General features: G+C 47.8%; 1 protein-coding gene across 4 annotated transcripts in view; it reads left to right on the plus strand.

Moving 5' to 3' along the window:
- NBEAL2 (neurobeachin like 2) overlaps nucleotides 1-23,376 on the plus strand; it is a 528,491-nt gene that overhangs the window by 280,298 nt on the left and 224,817 nt on the right. For all 4 annotated transcript variants that reach the window (XM_029588231.1, XM_029588232.1, XM_029588229.1 and 1 more), the window contains exons 8-9: nucleotides 147-453; nucleotides 9,686-9,792. In XM_029588231.1, coding sequence (XP_029444091.1) covers nucleotides 147-453; nucleotides 9,686-9,792 — 414 coding nt within the window. The remainder of the gene's footprint in view (nucleotides 1-146; nucleotides 454-9,685; nucleotides 9,793-23,376) is intronic.

Here is a 23,376-nt window from a genome sequence, read left to right on the forward strand (position 1 = left end):
ACCTTTTTGGTCCTGCTGCGATTATTTGTTTATTTATTTTTGGCCGTTATTCGTGTTCCCTCTGCTGGTCCCTTGTGTGTATGTCACAGACCGCCGGGCATGTCCGTAAATGTGACACGTGACCACTAGCCTTTTCTTTCTTTCAGCACAATGCGCTTCTCCTCATCACGCCGGGATTGGTGGAGGTGCTCATGCTGGTCCTCCAGAGTTGGTGTTGCCCGGGAAACCAGGGCCCCAAGGACCCCAGGATGCTGCAGCTGACCTTGATGAGCTTGATCGGGATGATTCACATTCTGCACTCCAGCAGCCCGGCCCGGCGCCGGGTGGAAATCGGGGCCATCCTGGACAGCTACTTCAGGGTCCTTAACGCCGACCGGCCCGTGGCGACCCTGGAAGGAGAGTCTGCCAGCCGCTGGGAAGAGGAGCTCCTCACACTCCGGATCAGCATGCTCCGTATGTACCTCACTGGGCTTAAAAAGACGCATAGCGTTGATTCCCATGTGTATTTTAGGTGGGTAAAAGCTGCTTGGTTTTCCACGCAGCTTTTTGAAAATTGGTGTTTGAAAATTGTAAGCACTCAATTAAATTACAGTGCACTTTATTTTCTCTTGTTTTTAATACTCATTTTTTTAATCTGGCAGCTTGTGGTTGCTGAAGCAGTCTCAAACCCACCACAATCTGGATCCATCAGCTTTCAGTTAAACATCCCCCATTTTTCTCGTGGTTTCTGTCCAGAATGCTTGCCAGGTAACACAAGTTCCCTGGCCGGCCCAGGACTGGAGGAGACATTTCCTCTCAGACAGACCCTCACAATGCTACCGTTTTGCCTGCTGGGATTGCTGCATTAATAGTAAGCGCCTTCCATCCATCCTACTCCAGAGCTGAAGTTTGTTGTCTCCGACACCCTAGGGCCCCCGGGGGTGGCCCGGCAAGCACGGCCCTGAATATATATATAGGATGGGTTCTGCTAACTACGGTCAATTTTCAAAGTCCTGTCCGGCGAATGGATCTGGCTGTTAACCAGTAGCGTGTGTGCAGTCGACCACTTGGAGCATTCAGGATGAAGCAGGGTGGATGTGGGAGCTTTTAAGGCTGTACACAAGAACAGTAAGCATGTGCTGCTGTTTGTTTCATTTAGTGTGCACACTTTAAAAAAAAAAAAATTTATTGTATACGTGCACAAAAGATTGCGCAATCAAATATGTGCGTACTAAGTCGATTTAGTGTGCACTGAAACGAAATGAGAAAACATCCTAAAACAAATTTCAGCTGCACACCATTAAAGAATAGCAGGTGGTTTTATTTTTCACATGTAATCAGTTCATTCACTTTTGGTTATGAGGTGTGAAAGGTTTGATGTGGTTAAATTATTAACCCAAAGGAAACATTGGGAGATGTTGTTATTTTTTAAATTGTGACCTTTCAGGCAGAGAGCTGATAGATGTGTTCTTTCAGTTTTCTCTTTCTTTCATGCCCGTAGGGTGCCTGTCTTAGCTATGAGGGACAGCCCAATGATTCCCTGTTTTGCCCTGTGTCCTGAGCAATAGGTTGGCATTCCCACTCCAAGTTGTAAACATTCGTCAGAGACACTTCCCGTGGTTTCCCTTTAAAATAAAATTTAAAAAAAAAATGTTGCCAGCGCCGCAGGGAGTCTTCACCCGTGTACTCTGCAGTTTCAAAAGTGCCCGGGGGGGGGAGAGGCAGGAGGTATGTCAGTAACGGATCCCTCCGTCACAGGGTGTGCGCCGGCCATCTGACCAAAGACCTCTGGTGCCCCTTTCCCATTACAGTGCTTATTTATCTCAAGTCCTTCGGGGACCTGATTTTCCTACTTAGAGAGAAACACTACAAATCCCAAGATGCCTTGAGAGAGCCTGTTTCTGGAGGGAGATGCTTTGTCCGTTGGACTTGCTATCACCATGCCTTGTGTGGTACTTGTAGTCCTAGTTTCATCAGTTTTAAAGAATCAGTGCTGTGGGTAGCCAAAGTCCACTGAGGGGAGGGGGGGGGGGGGTCTCAGAAAAGCCAAAAATTCTCCTTACAGAAACCTGGGCTTCTGGAAGCTCTGGAAGGGCATAGAAAGGAAAAAATAATAGGCAGGGCCCAAACCAATCAAGTGCAAGGTGAGTGGTTGGGTTGTGCAGGGGGCAGGGGAGAAGCAGAGATGAAGAAGCTGGACGGGAATGCCGTGAGATGTGGCGAGGGCCTTGCATGGAGGGCATGGCACCGGGAGCATTGAGGCCTGGAGTCAAAACGAAGCCTTGACTTCAGCTTTAAACAAACATCCCTCTCATTAGGAAACTTGGCAGGAAAGAATTAGAGCATTATAAAAACAAAGGACAGACCAGGCAAATGGACCTATCTGTAAACATTGAAATGCTTCAGAACATTCCTGATGCTTTAAATTCATTGGTTTTGGTTTTTTTGTTTTTGTTTTTGCTACCTTAAGATGTGAAAAGCAATTTTGCCATGCCTCGTAGCTGCAGAAAGTATTGGGGATACAGTTTCCTGCCTGGGAGAAAGGCAACATTTAAAAATATATATATTGCTTTTCCTAACTGCAAATCAGAGTGTGGCAGTGTGCAGTCAATAATACACAAGTTATAGCATCATATAGCAAAACAGAGTGACGTACATCAGAAATAAAAGGCCTGCAGCCAGCAGAACAGGGTATTCCCTGCACGTACCCAGATCAGTCCAGACAGTGGGTTGTCTCCCCCTTCCAGCAGATGGAGTCGGAGGAGAAAAGCTTGCAATAAGAAGCAGGCCTACAGTTAATAGAGAAAGCAGTCAAAACTGCTAGCAAGTTACCGCGGACAGAACAATCTCATCATAGTCAGCCTGGCCCCCTCTCTTTCGGTCGGTAGGAAGTTGGTCCTGCAGGGAATACTGGTGACCCCTGCAGCTCCTCTGTGTGTCGCGTGGCCCCATTTTAATTAACACTCCAGCAGGGGGGCGCGTGCCAGAACGGGGCTGTGCCGCAGGGCTTTCCGAGGGTGTGCGCCTCCGTTCGATAAGGCTTGTGCACCCACGGGAGGACGCAGCGAGCAAAGAGGTTCTGTTTCTTCATGATTGCCCTTCAATTCCTTTGTGTTCCCAGTGGCAATTTTAATCTCTTCATGGGCCTTCTCCAAGGCTGCCTGCACTCCTCCTCGATAGGAGCTTGCACAGAGCTGGCACTAATAACACCCTCCACCACCACCTCCATTGCAGAAGAAAATAACTATTTTCAGAAATGTATCTGCCCCCCTACGGGTCTATGGTATCATAAAAAAAAAAAGCACCGTGCACCTTCCAGACAATTATCCGGCCATAGGTGTTGGAACTAGGAGTGCCGGCTTCCATGAAAGCGTAGAACATGACGGCAAATAAGGACCCAAAGGCTCACCCAGTCTGCCCAGTTTACTGCCTGGTGCGCCACCTTAGACCCTGGTAGATCTCTGGCTCTCCCGTCACTCCTTCTTTTGCTAAGGATCCACCATGCGAAAATACAGCTTTGCTCTTCTCCCTTCCATTATAAAAATTGTTCCGACTCCCCTTTCTCCAGTCAGTAATTCAGTGGGCGCTTTTTTTTTTTTTTTTTTACTGTTGTCCCGAAATCATCCACGCAAGGGACACTAAGTCCAAGTAAAGTGTCCCCCCTCTCCTGGTTGCCCGATTTGTTGCTTTGGTTAGCTGCCTTGTTCCCATGATGCTGTCGCGCTTCCGTTCACAGAGCAATAATCTTATCCTTTCTCACAGGACAAGCAGGATGGTAGTCCTCACAAATGGGTGACATCGAGGATGGAGCCCTGTACGGAAAACTTTTCTGTCAAAGTTTCAACAAGCTTTGACTGACACTGGCACACTGGGTGCACTGAGCATGCCCAGCCTGCAATTATCCCTGTGAGCCACAGGTGTCTCCCTCAGTCTTCTTTTTTCCGCTCTGCAGTCAGCATAGCGGTTGGAGCTCTGTGAGGATTTTTTTAACTAATTACCTCATGGAAACACTTAACTTTTCACTTCAAAAAACACTTTTCCCTGCACAGGTCTCCCTCCGCGTACGTTTTTACGACGCTCGGTGAGTACTAATTCTTATTTTTCGGTCGGTTTCTGTCACTATCTTAAGGCTGTTAACTGACTGAAGCCTTCCCTTCCCCCATTTTTCAGTTAGCTTTAAACAGCTTGCGAGTATCTCTGTGACACTCTGCTTGCTTATGCTAGTGGGGTAGGGATTTTTTCCTTAACTTTAGGACCTCTGTAGCTTCAAGTCCTTCGTTCCCTGGTACCCTCACGCAGTCGATACCCTATCGCTACACCGGGACCCTCCTAAACCGCCCTGGGCTTTTATATGTTATCAGCGCCCCTCCCCCCACGGTGCCCTGATGCCTTTATCCATGTTTTTTGCTTTTCAGTGCTACCAGGCTTTTTCCTCCTACGCACTGTTTTTTTCCTTGGGCTTCCTCGGTGCCGTCCCTACCCGGATGCATGCCATTGACGCACACGCTGTTAGTCACTGCCATGCATACTCGGGTCGCCGCCACCGCTGCCCGAGACACTTTTTAACGATCCCAGGGTCACTTCATCGATGCCACCCCCCCTTTTGGGGATGCCATCGATGCCCCATCCTCCCCACCGATGTCCAGCCCTTTTCCATCGGTGGGCATCGGTGCCACATCGATTCGTCGGTGGGCATCGATGCCGGATGGTCCCCATCGGTGGACATCGGTGCCGGATGGTCCCCATCGGTGGACATCGGTGCCGGATGGCTTGTCCGTCGATGGCATTGGTGCCGGATGGCCGTCCGTCGATGGCATTGGTGCCAGGTCCTTTTGCATCGATGGACACCGATGCCCAGGTGTTTCATCCATGGGCATCTATGTTAGAATGCATCCATCGAGGGCAGTCGATGCCAGGCTGCTCCCATCGGTGAAATTCGATGCCCAGGTGGGTCCCATCGGTGGGTATCCATGCCGGCTCGATTCCGTGGATGGGCGTTGATGCCAATGCCAGCCTTATGGCTGGCATCGATGCCCATGCCGATTCCAGGACTGGCGTTGATGCCGGGATGGAATTCATCGACTGGGAGATCCATGCCATCGATTCCATACGTGTCCATATCGATGCCACCGACACACGTGTCTGGGGCACCGATGCCATGTACACTTGGAAATCTGAGTCTGTCCAAATCGATACCGTCAACGTCTGTGGCCCTATAGTTGATGCCCGTGGCCATGCCACAAACGGCATAAATGCCCGCCTCCATGCATCGATGCCCTCGACACCTCCGTTTTCCTTCGGTGTCCTTGACGCCCTATTGATTCGACTTCGACTCAGTCGATGCCGGTATCTTTTTCAATAACGGCAATGTTTTTCGATTATTCGATTCCACATCGTTTCAAAGATACCTATGCCACTGCTGTCAGTGCCCGTCACTGTCATCATTCTCCTGGCCAGTCATCGACGATTTTTCATACCCATTTTGATGATATCCTCGAAGCCCCTTAGGTTGCCTTCAATATCGTCAATACCGACATAGCACCGCCACATAATACCCTCGCCTCCTCACATTGCTCCACGCTTTGGGTTCTTTTTTAAGCCCCGTATTAGCTTAAGACACTCCATTGTGTCAGGAGCAGAGCAGGCGTGCTGACAGTTCGTCATCGATCGCCTTCCAGGACGACGAGGGCTTCCATCTCGGCGCTGGGGAAAGACCGGGCCGAGCACCGTGGCACCCATCATCGCCGACATCGTGATCGTCCGCCGCTGACGCCATCCAGCACATCGGTGCCATCCTTCTCCAGGCTGGACAACGCTCGGGCAGAGCGACATCACCACTGCCATCAGCACTGTTCCTACAGTTTTGGCAGTCCTTGGTGATCCAGAACTTCCGGATCCAGGTCCGACAGCTTCTGCATTGGCGTCACGACACATCGAGCCGCTGGGACGAGGGAAGGGAACATGAGTTCCGTTAGGGCTCCTCTGTTCCTGGCGTGCCCCACCGTCAAGTGGTGTGGGACTATGGCCATCTGTTACACTTAGCAGTCTAAACGCCACTCACGCCTGGCCTGTCTCCTCTGTACCTGTGCCACCATACCGGGTTTCAGAGCGAGATGGACGTTTACGTCCCCGGCCTTACCCTCGAGGACTCCGGAGACCGTCGGAGTCAACAATCTTCACCGGCTCGTCTTGCGGCGATCCACGTCAGATGGTAAGTACCCGCTTCGGCGGCATTCCCATAGAGTTGTGTTCTCCCATTCGGACCGTGGTTCGAAAAGTTCTGGGTCATGTGCATTTTAGAACTGTATTAGTGTCACATATCGCTATGTTAGCTATGTTAGCCACAATATCAGGAGAACCCCTCTATCTTCTTGGGATTGCAGCAGGGCTTCTTCTCTTGTCAGTAACAAGTCCCTGTGCCGACCAATGCTCTGACTCTTGGTTCCCTCCCAACCAAGGTCCAGCTGCATTGGCTGATCTGCTAAACATGAGATTCAGCAACCATTGCCCCATGTACAAGTCCACCTTGAGGCCTGGCCACAGGTCTCAGTGTCTCCTTGTACAGCATACAGAAATGCGGGTACCACTTACCGCTCACACACCTGCAGGAGCCTACATGATATCCTCCATTGGGACACCTCCTGGTCTCCCATCTGGTCAGATATCAGAGCGGCCACCCCACCTTGTACCAAAGTCCCGGTACACTCCCCCAGGCGCTACGAAGTGCAGAGGGGAGAAGGGAGGGGGGTTGGGGAGTTTTAATTGCACTATTCTTTCTTTTAACAGAAAATAGTTACTCTCCGCACATCCTGGACCTAAGAAAATCCAACTTTCTTTAGACGTCACAGGTACAATGGTATCTTTGGTTACCATCACTCCATACTGCAGTAAGTACATTATTTTAATGTTTCTATGTGCTTTATGGTGAGTCAACATTACAACCCCAAGCTCTGCCGCTGGCACCAGCTTCGGTAAGTGAACTGTCTCTTGCATCACTGTTGGTGAATGCTGTTTTCTCTGCGGAGTGTAACATCATTCACTTTCCTTGCATAGACTACTGCTAACCACTTTCAGTACATGCAAGGAGCTCTCACTTTTTTCAGGACTCACTATACATTAACTAACTGGGATTACTGTCACTGCCATAAATCCCTTCTGTAACACTTCTGGACACCACAGTCTTAAGACCCTCTTGTCCAGCATGCGCACAGACATTCTGATACATTGTTATATGTCCCTGCGCATATTTTCCATAACCTCAGCCTTTCAACTTTTCATGGTTGGGCTATGGGGTTTCTTCCCACTATGCATTTTTCTCATAATTCAAAACTGCTATGGGTTGTATTCAGTGACATTCTATACTCAATGGACCTAAGTGGTTTCATTGCTTTCGTCCCTGATTCTTATCCCAGTTCGAACTACGACCTAGTCTCCTTCGACTCATGCTCGCAATTCCTTAGGGTTATAAAGTTTCTCCTGAAAGCTGTCAACCCATTATGCATCTATTGCACTCCAGCATAGTTTCTCATAAACTTCCTGGACGTTGCACCCATGAGTTATGCCCTTATGCCTTCCAATACTGCTTTTGCAACAATTCTTTGTGCATACAGACAGACAGCATAGGGACAATGTGCTTTCCAACTCATAAGCACGCATTACCTCTTAGCTGCTCTGCTAGACAGCTGCGCAGCTCTACCCTTGGCCCTTGTTCACTTCATGCGTCCTTGGGCCACATATCTAAGAGATTTAATGAACGCTCTATCAGACCTTCTCCACGTAGGTTCTATCCTCTCGAATGGTCTCAATTACATGTGTACAGGGCAAATCTTTTAACGCTGAGTTTAACTAAACTTTCCTCGGCGTCTGCATCATTCCATACGATGCACAGGTTCTGCTCCCTGCACATGTTTCCTATGCGTTCCCTTAGATGCCTTTTCTTCCATCAAAGGCCTCTTCAATATATCTCTTCTGCTGCCTCTCGTAGCCAGCATTCTTCTAATGTTGAACTGGTATGGGGTTCAGTATTCTTTTCCCCACTCCCTGACTGAGATCAGTATGCTTTCCCATACTTCTCAATCCATCATATCAGTAACCTTTTATTCTCTCACCAGTCAGTCCCAAATCATAGACTTACTGATGTTCTTAGGTTCTGGTAGCGTCACAAAACCTTCTAAACATAAATCTTGCCGTTTAATATGGCAGGCTTTACCTCCTGACGCTAAAAAAAAAAAAAAAAAAGAGGTATTACCCCTTTTACTTTTCCACCATTTTTTCTTACTCCCTCGGATTCTGTTCTCCAGACATCCTCCACATAGATACACCTTTCTCTTAGGAGGTGTATCGTTTTGGGAGTTGGGTTCCCGTTTTCGGTAATCCTCTCTGAGTCGGCTTACCATGGATTATCCACTGATCAAGCCGCCTCTATTTCTCTAATCACGGAATGAACATATATATTCTCCTTATAAGTCTCATACATTCTACGTTTGAGCCTTTCCATTCCTCTCTTCCACAGTTTGGCAAGGGAACTTCTTTCCCTCTTAATGTCATTCCTGCCAGCAGGGTCCGTGAGTTATGCACTCTTTCCATACTCACCTGACTCCGTTCCTCTGCCACTGAGTAGTTCTACGCATTCAACTTTCTATCCTTTTCAGGTAGATGTTGTATCTCCTTTCCTCAGGAAATACTCTATTAATTTTTCCTAACCTCTCTCTCTCGCCCTAGGGAGAGACTGGGTTTTCCACATTCCTGGACAGTAATGCTGCGCTTACATTCTATCTACATTGCACTGCATTCCATGTGAATTCCACTTGACTCTTTCCTTCATGCAAGGGTCAAGCTGCTACTTCCAGTGGCCACACAGACCTAATCCTTCTGATTAAGTGGTCTATATTTCCTTTCCTACCAACAAGCAGACATTTCACTACAACACTGTGGGTATCCACATACTGTTGTGTCCGTCTTAGCCTTAACAGCTTCCCTTTGGTTACTGCTGCTTGTACTTTTTTATCAGGTTGCAGCCTGGAGTCCTCTCCATACCTTCGCAGCCTATTATTGCTTACATTTGACTAGCCGGCATGCTCCATGTTTGGCCAGTCCGCCTACTCTTACTTTTTTCAATTCACTACCCAACATCCTTCCACGAACCCATTATGGTGTTGCGGATGCCCTCCGTTCCCATTTCCACCTCAGTCGTTACGCCTTTGCGCATCTGCGGTGTATCTGGTGCATTCCTGGGCATCCTCAGCTCGGTACTCACCCATTTGTGAGGACTACCATCCTGCTTGTCCTGTGAGAAAGCAAATGTTGCTTACCTGATGTAACAGGTGTTCTCACAGGACAGCAGGATGTTAGTCCTCACGAAACCCGCCCGCCACCCCGCGGAGTTGGGTCTGTATACTTTTATTTTAGTTTCGCTTGCGCTTTTTAGCTATAAGACGAGACTGAGGGAGACACCTGTGGCTCACAGGGATAATTGCAGGCTGGGCATGCTCAGTGCACCCAGTGTGCCAGTGTCAGTCAAAGCTTGTTGAAACTTTGACAGAAAAGTTTTCCGTACAGGGCTCCATCCTCGATGTCACCCATTTGTGAGGACTAACATCCTGCTGTCCTGTGAGAACACCTGTTACATCAGGTAAGCAACATTTGCTTTGTCTCGGTTTCCGTTGATTTGTATTTTTGTTTGTTTTCTTTTAAAATCCTTATGCAGGTGCCATCCCAGAAATGTTGCACTGTGCAGACAGGCCGGTCCTGCAGGCGATTTTCCTCAGCAACAACTGCTTTGAACACGTCATAAGGCTGATCCAGAACAGCAAGGTGAGGAGAGAGAGGCCTGTGAGGGGGCAGGGCACCAGGGCGCCGGGGAGGAGCTTGCATGGCACGCTGCCTTCTTGTTTCTTTGACAGCGCAGACGACAGAAAAGGATCCCCATGGGGGCCCATCCAGTCCGCCAGGTCTTCCCTATTCGCACCGCTTAGGCTGTGACACAGAGCCGTACGAGCTTGACCTCTCGTACAGTGTGGCTGCTTCTCCAGGAAGGTTTCTGAGGGAGGGATTCTTGGCAGGGATCGTATTGGTTTCCACTGTGTTTTTTTTGTTTGCTGGATGCTGCTTGCCCTGCATTTGTTGTGCAAATTCTTCACACTTCTACAGCTTCCTCCTGTGTGTTTTTTTTTCTAGAGGGTGTGTATGTGTGGGGGGGGGGGGGATGGATAAAGAGAGACCGCTGTTTTATTTAGACAAGATAATTTTGGAGGTTTTTCTGCAGTCAGGATAGGCATGAGGGGTATTGAATCTGACTTCCCAGGCTGGGGGCGGGCAAGTGGGGCAAAATCCTGGGGATTGTGCTGTCGATGGGATGATAGCGAGCAGCTAAAGTAACGGGGCTGAGGCAACTGAAATCGGATACCGCTGAGCCCAATCTTAAATGCTCAGCCAGACACCAGCCTTGGATTTGTGCACAGGCCTACTAGGCCTCTGCTTAGGGGGCTAAAAAGTGAAGGTAGCACAGCTTCCACCTGCCAGCCAGCACCATAGACTGCCAATGCCACCCAAGCCTGAATCTCCAGTAGCATTTTACCCCTTTCTCAGCGGACCTCTGATTTCATTCCCCTACTTGCAGACTCCCGAGGTCACATCCCCCCCCACCCATAGCCCCTCTGATGCCATTACCTCATCCTGCGGACCTCCTAGGGTGGGGATCGGATACTTGAAATAAACCAGGGAGGGGTGGCACAGGAAGAATGAACTGGGAGGAAAGGGGAAGAAAATAGAATGAGTGGGCAGTGGGCAGTGTGCAGACTGGAATTGGAGCTACGCGGTTGGGGGAAGGGGAGGAAACTGGAATCAGAGGTTCGCTGCGCTGGGGAGCAGAGAGACTAATTTTGAAGGTAAGCGGGTCAAGAGGAGAGAACGGATAAAGCAGGGCTTCCCAAATCTGTCCTGGGGACCCCACAGCCAGTCGGGTGTTCAGGATATCCACAATGAATATGCATGAGATACATTTTGTATCTGGGATAAAGGATGGTTATTTACCCTTTCAAATAATACTAAAACAAAGGGACTCTCCATGAAACTAACAACCAGCAGGTTTAAAACAAATTATAGAAAGTACTTTTTTATCAAGCTGTGGAATATGTTGCCAGAATACAGTGGTCAAACCAATTAGAATAGCAGGATTTAAAAGGGACTTGAACAAGTTCCTAGAGGAAAAGTCCACAACTCATTACTTAGGGGCCGATGCAAAAAAAAAAAAAAAAGCGCGGAAGGCGGGCGCTGAAAAGTCAGTGCCCGTTTTCTTAACACACACATGGCGTCCGCAGGGGGGGGCGGTGCCATGCTATATGCAAATTAGGGGGTCACGCTAGCAAGGAGGCACTAGGGTTGCTTGGGCGCCCCTAGCGCCTCCTTACTAACACGAATCCACAACGGCGTTGGTCTTCATAATTCGGCGGTCTGCCGAGGTATTTTTTTCTTTTTTTTTTTTAACTTAAGTACAGAAAAGCAGTTTTGCATGTGACGAGCACTATCACATTCACTCCATGTTGGACGCTTGTTAAATAGGCGCTAATCCACCCCCTAATGCAATAGGGGGATTAGCGCATATTTATCGCGCGTCCAACTGCGGGTTATACAGTGCGCTCGGCTGAGCACACTGTATTGCATTGGCCCCTTAGCATGTAGACAGATGGACTCAGGATTAGTGGGTTCTGTTCCCCTGCCAGCAGATGGAGATGGAGCAAGCTGACTTCACAGTATATATAACCCTGCAGTGACCCTGTCAGTATTCTCCGTCTCCAGCAGATGATGGACGTGCATCTCCCGATGGGGATTGCTTCAGATTTTGGAGGGAGAATTTTAAATTAAGAAGGAAAGGTCCCTCCCCCGGTTGAGAATTCCTGAGGTGATTTCCGTGGTCCTCCAAATGTGTGCCTTGGTCCGGTAGCTGGGTTTCCCGGCATTAACTTAGCTGATTGTACAGCTTAAAGGCAGCGGGTGCAGGAGGCCAAGCACGGCGGTGACGGCTGATGCCCTCTCCCCCCGCAGCCGGAGACTGTCTCTGTACTCAGCCGGTAAGGGCTGAGCTCAGATAAGGTTTTTTTTTAAAAAATGTTTTTTTTACTTTAAGAAACAGAGACAGAAGGTTTTGTAGGACTTCCTGTGGTCTCCATGCTCGGTGCACTGTTCCAACGTTCATTCCCACACCCGTGGGGGTTTGGGGAACTGGGCAGCCTGGCAGGTTGAGCAGCCTCAGTGGCATAGGCCCCGCAGTTAGGCCTTTTGCCTGCAGACCGTGTGGTAGGCCGCGGTGGCCTGTTCTTGCGCATACTTTACTGCCCTCTGCAGGACGTTGGCTCTGCGCACGTGTTGTGCACTCAGTTTTGGGTGCACCTTTTGCGCGCACGAGTTTTAAGCATAGTGGTGTGTTCAAGCTTTGGCCCACAAGTTGTACATGTGTTTTGCGGCACTTACTTTTGAGGCACCTAGTTTTTGTGCGCTTACATTTTTTATAAGTGAGCCATTTGGACGCATATTCACAGTCGCATTGCACTGATGGCACCGGCGAACAAGAAACCTAAGCGCCTTTTTCTCTGTGTTGCCTGTCATATTTGGGCTTCTCAGCCTGACCTGTCCTCTAACACAGTAGTTCTCAACAGTTGTGTCAGGACACACTAGTGTGTCACAAGGTCCCGGGAGGTGTGTCGCAGATCCAGCAGAAGGCTGCTCTTTCCTCATCAGTCTGGGCAGGAGTTTGCTGACTTTTCCTTTTGGGTACGACAGGAAGCTGCTCTTGCTTCCTTCTCTTCCTGGCCCAGTGGGAGGTTGTTGCCTCCTTCACCCAGATCAGAGCGAGATATCGTAAGGTACCGGCGGGACACCAACTTTATCTTCCTCTGCCTGGCCTGGCAGTGCGGCTGCCGATGCTCTCTTTACCCCATGGGACCTGGATGTGAAAGCAGGAGCATGAGGGAGAGAGGTGCGCGCTCTATAGATCCACTGCTGACTTCTGCTGCCTCCTCATCTTCTTCCTCTCCTCGGTGCTTCTTGCCCTCTTCTGCTGCTGGTAAAAAGGGAAGGAGACTCTGGATTGGACTGAAGGCTTTTCTGCTGGCTGGGAGCCAGGAGAAGGGGAAATGTGCTGGGCAGGAAGGCGTGGGGAGATAGGGAGGAAAAGATGAGGGAAAGGAGTTTGTGGTTCCGGAGGAGGGAGAGGTGGAGGCGGGAGGGGATTGAGGGCTGCTGGGCAGGGAGGAGAGAAGAAAGTGGAGGCAGAGATGGAGGTGTGGGGGCTTCTGGGTTGGGAGAGAGGGGAGGTCGGGGGATGATGAGCAGGAACGGGTGGGAAAGAGGTGGTCAGATGTAAGCAGGGTAGGGAAGGGCAGGGAGACTTGAGGAGGGGAGAGAGGGAGCATGGGGAAGAGGATGTGGGGGGTGGGGGTGACAGGAATGTTGGACAGAGTTATGAACATGTGAAGGGATGATTGAGTAGTTGGGAGAAGTGAGGGGTGATGAGGGTGTGGAGTGACTGGGTACAAGGGCCACACTATGTCAGTTTTGAGAATATGCATTTCTTCTCTCTTTGAAGTTTGCTTAGTGTAGGAGGAAATATATTTCTGTTTCTAGTTCTTCAGTTTTGCACTGCATGCAGAAGGTGTTCTTGGGGTTTCCATTCCAGGTTTTGTTTCCTCATTTGTAATTTGTGTTATTTTATTCTATATTTGGTGAAGTCAGGTCTGTCTTTGTGACTGAGATGAGGTACTTTACTAGCATGTAGGGATTTGTATCAGTCTTATTTGTTGTGTTTTCTCACTATGATATTGCACTGGTGGTGAACTGCTGCCTTTTCATGGGTAGGGCTATTGCTGTTTCATTTCTTGGAGTTAGTGCTGCTGCGGTATGGCAGGTTTGATAAACATGTACAGAGTGGGGTTTTTTCCCCCCCCAGGTTTTATATTATTTTACAATGAACTTGGTAGCAGAGAGAGTTGGTGATGCTGTTATTGAGATGAGACCTGAATCAGAATATCCTTTTTTATATGGTGAGATGAACAGGGAAATGTTTTACTTCTGCTCTGCACCCATTGTTAGGAAGCGGGAGGGGACTCCTGTGGATGCAGAACATTTGCTTATATTTGCTCCTGTGATGGTCATATGTTCAGTGTGTCATGCATGTGAGCATCATCTCTCAGGTGTGTTCTGATAGAAAAAAGGTTGAGAACCACTGCTTTCACATGTGTGAGCACTGTTTGGATGCTCAGGGAGAGTTGTCTTCCTCAGAATTTGCTAAGTCTGGATCTTTTATCCTGATGATGATCTGGTTTTGGCGCTGTCTGGAGTTACGCCAGACCTTGGTACTCCCTTGACTGGCTCTTCCACTGGCGATGGCAGTTCAGTGGGCCCCACTCCAGTTCCTTCTGGGTTTGGACTGGATTCGGCTGCTTTTTCTTGTGTGGAGTTTTTTCAGGTTTATAAGCCTTTCTTCAGGCACAGTCCTCAGCTTCGCCCAAACCTGTCAGGTCGGACCCTCAGCCGGTGGTTTCTCCCTCTTCCAGTCCAATGGTTAAGCGGCGGGGCACGTCTCTGTTCACTGCGGGTATTCCCGACAGGAGTCCGGATGGCACTGATGATGAGGCAGATCCAGACTCCCTTGAAGATGGGGAAATTCCTCCGGGGCTGGAACCGTATCAGACCATGTTACGGTTCTATCATAGAGACGAACTGCTGGGCCTGATTTCCCAGATCTTGAAGATGTTGGGTGTTCCTAGTCCAGATTCCTTGACGGAGTTGAAGAATCCCATTTTGCTTTCCGTGCCTCGTGTTTTTTCCTTGTTATGGACACCATTCAGGAATTGATTGATCTTGAATGGGATGCCCAGAGACAAATTTCAAAGGGGGTAGGACATTGGAAGGCCTGTACCCCCTGGATCCAGCTGTGAGAGAGTGTTTATGTTTTCCCAAATGGATGCACTGGTCTGTGCTGTCTCTAAGTGGATGACTATCCCTGTGGAGCCTCCAAAGCTAATCTTACGAAAATGCTTTTTAAAGGCTTGCTCTTGTTTGGGAGCGAGTTGGAGAAACTGGTCAGAAAGTGGGGCGAATCGCCAGTTCCTCGGTTGTCGGAGGATAAGAAGCAAGTGCAGTGCCCCTTCGGTATGAGGGGTTGTCTCCAGGGTTCCAAGCGGTTTCATCCCTACAGAGGGTCAACCTTTCAGAGGACTCTGCCTTTCAGTAGATCTCAGTCCATTCGTCCCAGACAGCCCAAGAGAGGAGCAGGCTCGGGTGTTGGATCTTCCCGAGCTTCCCAATGAAGGTTTGCCGACCAACCTTCGGGAACAAGAGATAAGGGGACTTCTCTCTCTCTTTTATCAGAGGTGGGTCAAGATCACATTGGATCAGTGGGTCCTGGAGGTAATACGAGAAAGATATGCGCTGGAATTTCACAGTATTCATCGAGACGTGTTCATAGTGTCTCCTTGCCACTCCCCACAAAAAAAAGCAGGCAGTGGAGTCTACGCTTCTAAGGCTCCTCAGGCTGAGGGCTGTAGTTCCTATGCCCATGTTTCAAGAAAGTATGGGGCGATATTTCATTTATTTTTGTTGTGCCCAAGAAGGAGGGTTCCTTTCGTCCATCCTGGATCTCAAAAGTGTCAACCGTCATTTGAGAGTGACTCATTTTTGCATGGAAATCATGCGGTCTGTGATAATGGCCATTTGGTCGGGGGAATTTCTGACCTTCCTAGATCTGTCCAAGACCTAGCTTCAGATTCCCATCTGGAACACCAAGCAGTCTGTGTGATGTTGGTCAATGCGATGATTGTGGCCTACATAAATTGCCAGGGAGGAACCAAGAGCTAGCAAGTGTCACAGAAAATAGACCAGCTTATGGAATGGGCAGAAGGACATCTACAGATGATCTCAGCCTCTCATTTTGCAGGAACAGACAACAGAGCAGACTTTCTCAGCAGAGAGAATCTGGACCCAGGAGAATGGGTGGTGGTAACCAAGGCAGTTCAGCTGATAGTGGATCGCTGGGACCTTGCATTCCTAGACTTGCTGACGACTTCTCGCAATACGAAGGTTCCTTGATTCTTCACTCGCAGGAGAGATCTGTGGTCCTTGGGCATAGATGCTCTTGTACAGGTCTGTCCAGAAGACAGGTTGCTTTATGCCTTTCCTCTGTGGCTCTTGTTGGGCAGGATAATGTGCAACATCGAAGGCCACAGGGAGCTGGTACTTCTGGTGGCACCAGACTGGCCCAGGTGTCTGTGGTATGCAGATCTATGAAGATTCCTGGTGGAGACCCCCCTTTGTCTTCTGCTGCACATGGATCTGTTGGAGCTGATAACAGTTCTTTACGAGAATCTGACTCTGTTCTGTCTTACAGTTTGGCTCACCTGTTGAAGCGTGGATATTTTTCTGTGGTGATTGCCACCTTATTCCTCGCTTGAAAGTTCTCCACTTCCTTAGCCTATATGCAGGTTTGGAGAATATTTGAGGCCTGGTGTGAGGAGTGGGGTATTCTTCCTCGTTCAGTTAAGATCCCGATCATGCTGGATTTTTTGCAGAATGGGTTGAATAAAGAATTGGCCCTTAATTCCTTGAAGGTACAGGTTGTGGTTCTTGCTTATTTCAGAGGCCCGGTGAATGGTGATTCCTTATCATCTCATCCTGATGTGGCCCGTTTTTTGAAGGGAGTGAAGCATGTTTGGCCTCCCTTGAGGTTACCTGTTCCTTTGTGGAGTCTTAATTTGGTGCTGCATTTCTTGGCAGGCCCTATATTCTGAACGCTGCGTAACCTTTCTTTGCGGTTATTGCCCTTGAAGACAGTGTTCCTGGTGGCTCTAAATTCTGTGCGTCAAGTTTCTGAGCTGTAGGTCTTGTCTTGTCAAGAGCCATTCCTTCGGGTGACTTCAGGAGCATTGAAGCTGCGTACTGTTCCATCCTCCTTGCCTCGGAAATTCATTTGAATCAGTCCATTTCCTTGCTGTCACTGGATAAGGTCAGGGGCTCGTCGGAGTATCACCTCCTGTGTCCCTTTGTTGTCAAGGAGACTTGTCGTGCGGTATTTGGAGGTTTCTGAACCTTTCCAGAAGACGGATCACCTGTTTGTCCTCCATGGTGGAAGGAAGCAGGGTGAACCAGATTCACGGACAACATTAAGGATTAAGGAGGTGGTCACGGCTGCCTATGTGGATGCAGAAAAGCTGTTGCCTACTTCGGTTAGGGCTCATTCCATTAGGGCTCAGGCAGTGTCATAGGCGGAGGTTAGATTGTTTTCTCCTGTCGATATCTGCCGAGCTGTGATGTGGTCATCCTTACATACTTTTTCCAGGTTTTATTGTCTGGATGTGCAGGCCTGGGAGGATACAGCCTTTACATGTGTGGTGTTGACTGGACCTTGGGCAGTCTCCCACCCTGTTCGGGAGTAGCTTTGGTACATCCCACTGGTCCTGAGTCCATCTGTCTACACTCTAGGAAATGGAGAAATGACTTACCTGATAATTTCGTTTTCCTTAGTGTTGACAGATGGACTGAGCTTCCTGCCCTCGGCTGCCGAATGATTGTGTCAGTAGTCCTCCTCTGGGGGCTCCAGGTCCCGAGGGCTTACTGATAAATATTCATCCAGTCCCTAGATTGGGATAACTAAGTTCTTACTTGAGTTCAGTATTTCTTGCTGGTTGAATACAGTTTTTTGTTAGTCTGTCCACAGTTGCTTTTGAAGAGAATACTGGCAGGCTGGAATCACTACAGGAGTATATCTACTCTGACGTCAGCTTGCTCCGTCTCCATCTGCTGTCAGGGGAGCATACACCACTGATCCTGAGACCATCTGTCTACAGTAAGGAAAACAAAATTATCAGGTAAGTAATTTCTCCATTAGCCAGGTAGACTACAGAAAGCCATTGCTATCCCTGGGAGAGAGTAACAAGAAATAGATCTACTTTTTTGGGATCTGCTGGGTATTTGTGACTCGGACTGGCCATTGTCGGAGGGAAAATGCTGGGCTCAGTGGACCTTTGTCTGATCCAGCATGGCATTTCTTATGTTCTTATGAATTTGGAGGTTCAGAGTGGGAGGGAATGGAATTGTGGAGTTATGTGGAAAGAGGAAAGGGGAGAATATGGCATTGGAGGTATGCCAGGAAGGGCATACCTCCAATGCCCTTCCTGGGCATTGGAGGGCATACCTCCAATGGGCTCAGAAGAATGTTGGGGAGTGGGTGTATGGAATTGGATATATACTGATGGGGGGGGGGAAGAATCATGGAATTTGGAGGTACATGGTAGCGGGAAAGGGGAGAGAAGTAGCAGAGGTCCACTTGAGTGGGTTGGGGGGGAAAGGGTGACACAACACTGGCAGTGTCTAGGGATATCAAAAGCCGAAATCTGATGCTGCCAGGCACCTGATCTTGGCTCAAGATACAGAAATAATTAGTTACTCAGTAAACAGTGTCTATCTGGAAGGCAGTTAAGAGGAGTTGAGATTTTGTGCAAAGCTGAGGGCCTTTATCTCAGGTATTATAATGCTTGTGAACACCTTATTAGGGCTGAGACCAGAAGATGTTAGAAGCACTCATAGTGATTCAAATCCTTATTTTATTGATCTAAAAGATAATGGATTTTGATTCCCATGTCTGTCTTTCCTGTGTATATTTTTTAAATTGCCTTTAAGGACTAGTACAGATAAATTGGAGGCTCTGCTATTGTTTATTTGTTTGTTGAGTTTTATATACCGTCATTCGGTGAAGCCATCACAACGGTTTACAAGATTCAGATTGTAATTCTCTTAACAATTGTGAAAAAAGGTATAACAGGATGCATATTAAACAAAAGATTAATCATTTATAGTCCAGAAGAGAATCATTTTTGAGTGAGGAGGGTTTGTTTGGAGCTGGTTGGAGACAAGTTATTTTGTGGATTTGATTGGAAGTTCCTTTGAGTATTAGGATGATGTGAAGTTTGAATGTCAATGTAGACTTTGTGAAACAACCATGTTTTTAGGTCTTTTTTGAAAGTTTTGAGGTTAGGTTGGGTTCTCGGATCTTTTGGGAGGGAGTTCCAAATTTTAGGGCAGGCAATGGAAAAAGCTCTTTCTCTGGTTGTTGTCAAGTTAGCATCTCTGATGGGGGGGACATTTAAGTGTCTTGAGTTGTTTGAGCGTAAGTTTCTTTGAGGATTCTGGGGGGTTATGTTTAAGCCAGTTAGTCCTTGATGTTCATTGTTTAGTATTTTTTGTATGATGGTCATGGATTTTTGTTCAATTCGTGCTTTAATTGGAAGCCAGTGTAGTGAAATCAATATGGGCGTTATGTGGTCATTTCTCTTTGTTCCTGTCAGAATTCTGGCTGCAGAATTCTGCAAAATCTGTAAAGGTTTGAGGTTGGAAGATGGTATTCCAATCAGTAGGGAGTTGCAGTAGTCGATGGTAGAGAATATGAGTAGCTGTAATACAGTTCTGAAGTCATAAGGGTTAAGAAACGGTTTTAAACGTCTTAGGGTTAGTAGTTTGTGATATCCCTCTTTGATTTTGTTTGATATATGGTTCTTGAATGAAAGTTCTTTGTCAATAATTCCAAGGTTTTTGGTGTGGGTGACAGAGAGAATAGAGTTCATTTGATTGTCAAGTAAAGGTAAGGGTGGTGGAGTTGGATTGGGTTTTTTTGTCCATGAGGATTATTTCAGTTTTGTTGATGTTGATTATGAGTTTCAGTGAAGTTAGGAGATGTTTAATTGAGGCAAGTAGGGCGGATGTTTCTTTGTATGTGTCTTCTATTGAATTTAGGATGGGAATTAGAAGTTGAATGTCATCAACTACTGTCAAGCTTTCTTAAATCATTTTTCATTCTCACTACTCCTTCAGGTGTATCCACCTGAACAAAGAGAACAATAAACGTTTTCTGATCCAGGGAGTGGACAGAAATGGCCCTCCCCAGACCCGAAAATGAAATGAGAATCTGCAATTTTTACTGAAATTTCACAGGAGAGAGTTGCACCAACAGAAAACAAGAAATAAAGGACAATAAAGATCATTTCCTCTTCACTCAGGCAGGCCAAGCCACACCAGTGGGTTATGCACCTCTGCCAGCAGATGGAGACGGAGTAAAGCTGGCTCGCTGACATCATGGATTTATAGCCTTACCCTGCAAGAATTCTCCATCTCCAGCAGATGGTTGACATGCATCTCCCTACTGGGGATTGCTTGTAAAAAAAAAAAAAAAGATTTTGGAGCACCGCTTGAGTTCAGTTTTGTTCTTTTCTCAGTTGAGCATTTTAAGTCTGGGAGCCTAACTGGCCTAGACTTAGAAAAAAAAAGAAGCGGTTTGAAGACGAGGGAGTGCTCAGGGGTGAAGGCTTGTCCCCTCTCCCTCGTAGCCAGTGACCCGATCATGCTCTCAGCCAGGGAAAGGCTGAGCTCAGGTAAAAACCCAGTAATTTTTTTTTTTCCCTTCTCTTAAGTGTCTCTTACCCCTCTTCCCTCTCACTTCTCTGGGGAGGTAATGTAGAGTGGAGCTGGCTCGGGCTCAGCGGGTTGAACAGCCTTTGGCTAGGCCCCACTCCTCAGGCTCGGTTCTGATAGTTGCGTGATAGGCCGCAGAAGCAAATTTTCCCGCGAGCAGACATGTTGGATGCATTCTCGCTGTGTGGTGGGGCACTGATGTAAGCGTGCATGTGCACGCAAGGCCGCAGCCTATATTTGTGCACATAAGTACTCATGGAGTCCTTGTGTGTGTGTGGGTGTACGTATGTGTACGTGTGTGTGTACGTATGTGTACGTGTGTGTACGACTGCAGTCTGGTTTGTGGGCACGGATTTGCACGTGTACTACCGGATATTGTTGGTAGCACGTAAGATGTCGTCTAGAGTCCACTGCAGGAAGACTGTGGCGTGGGTTACAAAATGATCTAAGCTCCTAGCTAATCTGTGAGGCTTGCCATATAATAGGTCAATTTAGCTTCACTTTCTTTAAAAACCTGTGTCAGCGATGCTTGGAGGTGCAAGGTGGTTTGGCCATCACGGATTTTGCCGATGTTGGACCATACCCTCAGGAGGGGAGGGGGGGTGGAACGCGACATGGCAGACATGACTCCCCTTGTTCCCGATGACAGAGACATCTCCGACAGAAGAGTTTGAAGAGGGTCAGGTTTTGGGTCTGTGTGGGCCCCAGTTTGGATCCATCCTTCTTTTCCTGGGTGGAATTTTTCCAGGGTCTGCAGACGTTTCTGCAAGGGTGCCCAGCCGGGGCGAAGCAACCTATCAATAAGGTTTCACGTGCTCGGGGCCCACCTTGTCAGCTACTGCAGGCCAAGCGCTGAAGGCAGGCTGTCCATGGTAATGTTCAGGGGGATGTGGATTCTAATACATCAGATGACCCTGATGGGGACTTGGATTTTCTCCCCTTTGGAGGGAGAAATTCCACCTTATCTGGAGCCGCTTCGGGCTCTGCTCTGTTTTATCACAGAGAGGAGTTGGCGAGTCTTTTGATTTGCACCCTGAAGACGCTAGGTGTGTATGGGGGGGTGATGCTGCGGGCTCGCAAAAGAAGGATCCCAAATTGATCACCTTACACAAGGCTTCATGTTTCTTTCCTCTCCTGGATCCCATTCAAGAGTTGATTGACCTTGAATGGAGCACCCCAGAGGCAAATTTTAAAGGGGAGCACGCTTTAGCCAGTTTGTATCCCTTGGATCCGAAGGCAAGAGATCAGTTGTGATTCCCTAAGTTGGACGCCTTGGTACGCGCCGTGACCAAGCGAACTGCCATTCCAGTGGAAGGAGGGACAGCCCTCAAAGATGCTCAGGATGAGGAGAATTGAGGTTATCCTTAAGCAGGCCTTTAAAGCGTTGGCAATGAATCTGCAGATTGCTTCTTGCTGCCGGCCTAGTGGCTTAGCTGGTTTGCGTCTCTCTCAGGAAATGCAAGGCACAGGGTCCAATGGTAGATGTCCCATTGCCTAGTCAGGTTAGGGCGCAATCCACTAGGGCTCAGGCGGTATCATGGGTGGAGCTTAGATTATTGTCTCCTGTTGAGATTTGCCGAGCGGCAATGTGGTGGTCCTTAGACACGTCCTTCGCACATTCGGTGTTGACGGGACTGTGGGCATCCTCCAGCCCTGTTCAGGAGTAGCTTTGGCACAACGCACTAGTGTGCATTGACCTGCCTGAGTGCAGGGGAAGGAGAAATTACTACTTAACTTGATAATTTCCTTTCCTCTAAAGAAGGCAGGCCAATCCACAACACACCCTGGGCTGCCTACTTGTTTTTAGTTTGTCCCTTAGGACTGGCAGCGAAGTGTGTTACTTCTGTTGGTTCATTTAGTGACTGGTAAGTGCCATAACCAGCTCCTGCAGTTAGTGCGTGTTAATTCTTTTAATTGAGCTCAGTGTTCCCATTTGGTTGGAATCGTGAGGGGTTGACTGTTAGTAGTCATATTCAGGTAGAAAGAGATTTAAATGTGAGCTAAAAACATGGCTATTCAAAACTGTATATAATCTTAACTTAAAAACATCAGAATATACTGAGCCACAAAGACAAGAAGGACGAAAGATAATAATCAGATCATAAAGAATAAATGAAACGAGAGAATGTAAGATTCTCAAAACAACCCTCTGACTAAGATGTGAAAACTATCATTTTGTTTTAATTTTCCATACTCTGGCCTTAAATACCTTATCAATTAAATCATGCTCGATAATTTCACTTGATAAATATTAATGCCTGTCTATGAATACCACCTCTGTAACCAATCATTTGTTGAGGAATAACGATGAATGTCACTTTGAACACAGTTGTGATCTATACATGGAACAACGGTATATAAAATGTCTAAATAAATAAATAAATGTCCACGTAAAATCAGTTTGTCCACAGTTTTGGCTATTCTAGAGAATACTGGCGGGGTAATGTCAGGGCAGGGCTATATATATCCATGATGTCAGCGAGTCAGCTTTTCATCGTCTCCATCTGCTGGCAGAGGCGCATAGCCCACTGGTGTGGATTGGCCTGCCTTCTTTAGAGCGGAAAGGAAATTATCGGGTTAAGTAGTAATTTCTCCAGTGGTGCATTTTTTTTTAAATTTATGGTTCAGTTTGCTTGTTTAATGTATTCTGTGGTATATCACATGCAAAGTCTACTGGTATTGTTGCAGAATGCTGGAGTATAACATTCAGTAAAGTTTGCAGAAAGAAGAGAAAAATCTTGATAATAGGACAGACACGGCCTGTAGGAGACAGCTCGGTGTTGTCATAATTTCTCGGGTACCATGTGTGGGAGACAGCACAGTACTACCTTGACTTCTTAGGCACTGCCTGCGTGAGACAGCACGGTGCCTGCGCAATACTGCAGATGCTGCTGGGGTCCAGGTGGGATGAATGTCCGTATTGAAGAGATATTCATCTTGGAT

This window comes from Rhinatrema bivittatum, chromosome 2 (assembly GCF_901001135.1).
Source record: "Rhinatrema bivittatum chromosome 2, aRhiBiv1.1, whole genome shotgun sequence".
Lineage (NCBI taxonomy): Eukaryota > Metazoa > Chordata > Amphibia > Gymnophiona > Rhinatrematidae > Rhinatrema > Rhinatrema bivittatum.